Source organism: Danio rerio, chromosome 25, assembly GCF_052040795.2.
Source record: "Danio rerio strain M-AB ecotype USA chromosome 25, GRCz13ab, whole genome shotgun sequence".
NCBI classification, from domain to species: Eukaryota; Metazoa; Chordata; class Actinopteri; order Cypriniformes; family Danionidae; genus Danio; species Danio rerio.
In genome coordinates this window covers 4773506-4780000 of record NC_141045.1, presented here as the reverse complement: position 1 = coordinate 4780000, position 6495 = coordinate 4773506, and the positions used below count along the sequence as shown (strand labels likewise).

The 6495-nt window shown below is 32.4% G+C and overlaps 1 protein-coding gene across 5 annotated transcripts in view; it reads left to right on the top strand.

Moving 5' to 3' along the window:
- cracr2b (calcium release activated channel regulator 2B) overlaps window positions 1-6488 on the top strand; it is a 41013-nt gene extending 34525 nt beyond the window's left edge. For 3 of the 5 annotated variants that reach the window (XR_015525855.1, XM_087311154.1, XM_087311155.1), the window contains 5 exons: window positions 200-281; window positions 1970-2084; window positions 3352-3462; window positions 3567-3643; window positions 5369-6488. Coding sequence is in view for 2 of the 5 variants with exons in the window: in XM_087311154.1 (XP_087167280.1) it covers window positions 200-281; window positions 1970-2084; window positions 3352-3462; window positions 3567-3643; window positions 5369-5453 (470 nt within the window). In the remaining 3 variants the exon portion in view is untranslated. Of the gene's footprint in view, window positions 1-199; window positions 282-1969; window positions 2085-3347; window positions 3463-3566; window positions 3644-5368 lie in introns of all 5 variants that reach the window. The other 2 variants (XR_015525854.1, XR_015525856.1) reach the window with 2 other exon arrangements.
- Window positions 6489-6495: the final 7 nt, after the last annotated feature.

The window sequence follows — 6495 nt, the reverse complement described above, 5'->3', positions numbered from 1 at the left end:
TAAACAGGCGAAGGTCCGATTTTCTGCAACAAAATGAATGCTTATTTATTGTGCAAAACAGTTTTTTATTTTTGCTAATTATTAGTTATTGCAGTTTATTGTGAATTTTGAAATTTCATTTTAGGTAAAGAAAGTGTTTTTTGATCAATAGTTTCAGCCTTTCGGTTATTGTTTACGGGATGTGATGTTTGATTGACAGGAATGGATTTTCAGGTCAGGAGTGTAATGATGGACTCCACCCCTGTGGCTCTGCAGCTGTGGGACACCGCAGGACAGGAGAGGTCAATAAAATGATTTAAAAACTGCCTATAGTTACAAAGACAACTTTAAATCACAGTTTACCCAGAAATGAAAATTTACCGACTCTCAAGTTGATCCAAACTTCAGTTTTGTTTTTCACTAAAGAAAATATCTTGAAGAAAATGAGTAACTGGTGCCACTGACATCTAAAATATTAAAACAAAATACTATGGAAGTCAAATTTCCAACATTTTTAAAACTATCTTCCCTTGTGTTTATCAAAAGTAAGAAACTCAAACAAGTTTATATTTGCTTCAAAATGAGAAAATTGTCATTTTTGGGTGAACTATCCCTTTAAACCTTTATAAAATCCTTATTTGTCAACCCAGGCTCATTATGGATACGTGCCCCTGCATACATTAATGGAGAGTCCGAAATACCACCCAGAAGCTACGTTTTCTTGCAGATTTTGTTTTCGCGAATCCACCAGAGGCCGCTGTGTATGCTTTATCAGATCTCAAATTTCTCACGCGAGTGTCTTTCGCGCCTGCTGTTTTCACGTAAATCCACCATAGGCCGCTGTCGACTGACTGATTGACTGACCGATGCCCACCCCCTTCTCTAAACCCAACCAACAGTGTTTTCAAAAACAATCCAGAAAAAAAGCCCTCACGACAGCCTGATTTTTACCACGTTTTCGGATTTTACCACGTTCTCACCGTTATTTACTTATTTTATTTTATTTTATTTTTTGCCTTTTGTATTACCTGCTTTCTGCAATCGTTCTTCACCAAACTTGAACCCCGTCGTCGTGGTCAACTCCTCTCTGCATCTTAAGTCCGTCGTACGCAGCAAGCCACTGGGAAAACTGGTAATAGCAGAAAAAGCCATCCACAAGGAGGTAAGTGGTCAGCTGGTAGCGCGAAAAGAAACAAAAGTTTTCGTTTTAAAGATCAAATGCAGCCGTACGTACCTCTGGCTACATAATTTACGCTCTCCAGAAATGTATACAAGGGTACATAATCACAATGAGCCCGTGCTTTTATTTGTTGCACCTCAGATCATGGTTGCCAAGTCTATATTTTTCCTACACAATTGAGCTACTTTTAAAATACATTTACGTCACTAAAAAAGCATATTTTAACATGTTTTAGTTAATATGACAACATATTTCAGCTCCCATCCTACATTTGATCTCATCAAAGAGGCCATTTCACTCACAGTTGAAGCCAAATTTGTTCAGGTCTCTGATGAAATTGTGATTATTTTTCAAAAATTTACCATGTGATGTTTGGTGATATTAGTTTTCCTTAGTATTATTGTTTCTAGTTTGGCTGGAATTAAAGCCCTATTTACTTTTTACTTTTAAAAAATTACACTTTAAGCTGAATACTAGTATTTTGTAAAATATCTAAAATATTATTATGTAAAAAAAAAGTTATTAGAAATTAGTTAATAAAATTCTATTACAGGAAATATTCTGAAAAAAAAGATGGAAATTCACAAACAATTTCACGGTGTGTACATAACACAAGTACTGCAAATCATTATATAGTATATAATTCTACTGTATAGTGATTTTTATGCTAAAACTGTATATAACTGTATTTTAGATATATATTGGATGAGTTTTCTTATGCAGACCTGGCAACCTGAACAACCCCTGAAGAGCCTACTTTGAGCTAAATAAAGTGTATATTTAAATGATAATTACCTGTCGCCCAATCAGGTTCCACAGCCTCACGCAGCAGTATTTCCGCAAGGCAGATGGAATCATTGCTATGTATGATGTCACTCAACAGTCATCATTCACAGCTGTCCGTCATTGGCTGGATCAAGTGCAGGTGAAAATACCCGAGTTCTAGATTAAGACCTGAAAACAGAAACATCCTTAGTATTTCAAAGTGAAAGAACATTTTATCACTGAGATTTACTCATTTTTAAATTCAATGGATTGAAATGACATTATCAAGTACTGGGCCCGATTATGTAACGCAGCACAGTCTCATTTGCATGCAGAAGGTGTGCTTATGCTGATTTGCATACCGGTCAGTGAGTGGCTGTGATTGTCAAATTAGAAAGCGACTGCTTTTAGCAAGTGCTGTGTGTGCCTGTGATTGGTTTATGACATTAGACATTATGACATTGTCTGTGTGTGTGTATATATATATATATATATATATATATATATATATATATATATATATATATATATATATATATATATATATATATATATATGTATATATGTATATATATGTGTGTGTGTGTGTGTGTGTGTCTACATGGTGTTTGTGTCTGTGAATGAGCTATTATGTGTGTGCGTGTGTCTGTGTGTGTGTATGTCTATATGGTGTGTGTGTGTGTCTGTGTGTGTATAAATGTGTCTATATATTGTTTGTGTCTGTTTGTGTATATAGTGCGTATGTGTGTTTATGTGTTTCTGTGGTGTTTATGTGTGTGTTTCTATATGGTGTCTTTGTGTGTGTGTGTGTGTGTGTGTGTGTGTGTGTGTGTGTGTGTGTGTGTATATATAAATAAATATATATTGGTGGTTCATTACACTGTGGCGACCCCGGATTAATAAAGGGACTAAGCGGACAAGAAAATGAATGAATGAATGAATTAATATATAAATATATATATATATATATATATATATATATATATATATATATATATATATATATATATATATATATATATGTATGTGTGTGTGTGTGTGTGTGTCTGTCTGTATATATATATATATATATATATATATATATATATATATATATATATATATATATATATATATATATATATATATGTATGTATGTATGTATGTTTGTGCACGTGTCTGCGCCTTTGTTTGTATGTGTGTGTGTCTTTGTTTGTATGTAGTGTGTGCATGTGTATATATGTGTGTCTATGTGGTTTTATGTTTGTGTGTGTGTGTGTTTGTGGGTATGTGGTGTGTGCATGAGTTTATGTGTGTGTCTATGTGGGTATATGTGTATGTGTTTGTATTTGTGTGTTTCGGTCTGTATATGCGTGTGTTTATGTATATGTATGTGTTCCCTATACCAGTAATGTTTGACCTTGTGGGGATGTGTGTGTGATAGACAGGACAGGATGGCAGAGGGGGCGTGTCTGATGTTATTGGGTAATAAGACAGACGTGGCAGCGAGCACAGACAGGAGGGAGGTCAGTGGAGCGCAGGGACAAAAGCTGGCGCAGGTCAGGATCAGCTCATGGTTTGCACACACCTCACCTCATTTGCATCCGCCTGTGTGTGTGTGTGTGTGTGTGTGTAATGAGTTCCGATGCTGTGTGTGTTACAGCAGTACCGGGCCGAGTTCTATGAGTGCAGCGCTAAGACTGGACATCAGGTGGAAGAGGCCATGACCCACCTGACCAGGTGTGAAGTCATATTTCATAATTAAGAAATAACAATAAATAAATATTCATTTCATTGTATTCATGAAAGTTATGTCATTTAGATTTTTTTTTATGTATACATATTGATTACAACAGAAATAAATGAATATTTAAATAAAACAACACCACAATTAATGTTTAAAATAAAAAAATAAAATTACAACAACAATAATAATGATGATGATATTAATATATTTAATGAAATAATTTATATTAAATATTAATAATTGTTGTTTAATATAATATATTTACAATAATAATTTTGAATTGTGAAACTAATAATATTTATAGAACATATTTATATAAATATATTTAATAAAACATTTTTACTAAATATCTATGATTATTGTTATCATATATTGAATAAAGGGACTAAGCCGAAAGAAAATTAATGAATTATCATATATTTAAAATAAAAATAGTAATTTTGAATTGTGAAACTAATAATAATAATAATATTTAAATCATAATAATATATTTATTAAAATAATTTAGAAATATTAATACTTATTATTTAATACTGTAATATATATGAAATAACAATAGATTCGAATTGTTAAACTAACAATAACAATAATATATTTAATATAATAATTTATATTAAATATGAATAATTATTGTTAAATATTATTATATTCATTCATATATTTTATTTTCAGCTTAGATCCTTTATTAATCGGGGGTTGCCACGGTGGAATTAAATTTCCAACTTATCCAGCACATGTTTTACACAGCGGATGCCTTTCCAGCTGCAACCCATCACTGGGACACACCCATACAAACACATACACTAAGGACAATTTAGCCTACCCTATTCACCTTTAGAACATATGTTTAGACTGTGGGGGAAACCAGACCACCCGGAGGAAACCCACGCCAACATGGGGAGAACATGCAAACTCCACACAAAAATGCCAACTGGCCCAGCTGAGGCTCGAACCAGCAACCTTCTTGCTTTGAGGCAACATCGCTACCCACTGCGCCATCATGCTGCCCCTAATGATAATATATTTAATATAATAATTTATATTAAATATTAATACTTATGGCTACATGGTGGTGCAGTGGGTAGCACGATAGCCTCACAGCAAGAAGGTCACTGGTTTAAGCCTCGGCTGGGTCATTCGGCATTTCTGTGAGGAGTTTGCATGTTCTCCCTGCATTCGCGTGGGTTTCCTCCGGGTGCTCGGGTTTCCCCCACAGTCCAAACATATGTTCTATAGGTGAATAGGGTAGGCTAAATTGTCAGTGTGAATGAGTGTGTGTGGGTGTTTCCCAGTGATGGGTTGCAGCTGTAATGACATCCGCTGTGTAGAACATATGCTGGATAAGTTGGTGGTTCATTCCGCCGTGGCGACCCCAGATTAATAAAAGGGACTAAGCCGAAAAGAAAATGAAAGAATGAATATAATTATAACTGTCTATTTTCTAAGCAATTCAAATCAATAATAATAACATAAAAATAATGTAATTTAATAAAATAAGTATTTATTTATCGATGATGAAATCAGCAACAATTTTAATTTAATTAATTTGATATTATTTACATTTATGAAACTACATTTAAACACTATTTTATTGTGGGATCAAATGTAAATTTAAATTTATAGAATTTAATCACATTTAAAAAATAATGAACAAATATGTTAAATAAAATACAAAAATACAAATTTGAGGTAAAACTGTTGAATTCTCTCTGTTTTAGGTTACTCGCCTCTCAGCAAGACAAGCAGTGCGAGTCTGCGCTTCGCCTGGACACCTCAGCCAATGGAGGGCGCTGCTGCAAATGAACTAAAGAAGAATTTACATAAAAGTGTATATAAATATTCATAAGATTTAAGTATTAGACCTGTAAATGTATTAATTATCATATTAACCAAGAAATTATTCAGTTAAAGTTTTGATTATTTAATTATTTTAACTTTAAAACTGCAACTTGTTACAAAAACTAGACATATCTAGTGCATTTTTAAATCTTTTTATTGACAAATACTAGCATCATCAGTGTCTGATGTTAAAATTAGAAGAGTTAACTCAATTTTTAATAATTAAATTAATTATTGTATAAAAATAGCATGTTTTTATGTTTACAAAATGCTTACAATTGTAAAAAAAAAAAAAAAAACCTGATCCTGCAATCGTGTTTACATTGAGAATCGAAGTGTACAATTGCAAAAAAAAAGAAGATTTCTGAAAATGTTTACCACTTAAACTCTTTACATATTTTTTTGCATTTTTATTTGTATTATTAGTGGTGTTATAATGTTATTGCATTGTAGTTTTATTAATATTATATTAGTATCTGTAGGCCTTTTTTTGGAGAAGCAAATGTGAATGTAAAATGTTTTTTGGAGAAGCCAGTGTGTGTGTGTGCGTGTGTGTGTGTGTGTGTGTGTGTGTGTATGTTTCTATTTAAATACAGTACATAAATACTAGGTTTTGGGACTGGAGCAATTAATTTTTCTGTGTTGAACATACTGTTACTACTGCTTTGTCTTCTGAGTAAATTTCACCTTCATAAAGCCAGAACTACTGTAAACTGAATGTCACAATGGTTTTAATGGGGTATATGCAAATTAAAAGTCCTTGTGCATAGACCCCATTATATTGAATATGCTTTTCACAACTATTTCAAGATTATGTCCAAATCTTTGAGGAAAGAAAGTGTAAAAAAAAAACATTCTTGGATCCATTGTAAGGTTTATTGAATGTTTCCACTTTTTTTTTTTGCATTATAAAATGTGCTGTGCTTTTTATATTTTTTGTGCTTTTTATATTGTTACATTTCTAAATTAAAATAATAAATAATAAATAAATAACAATTATATTACT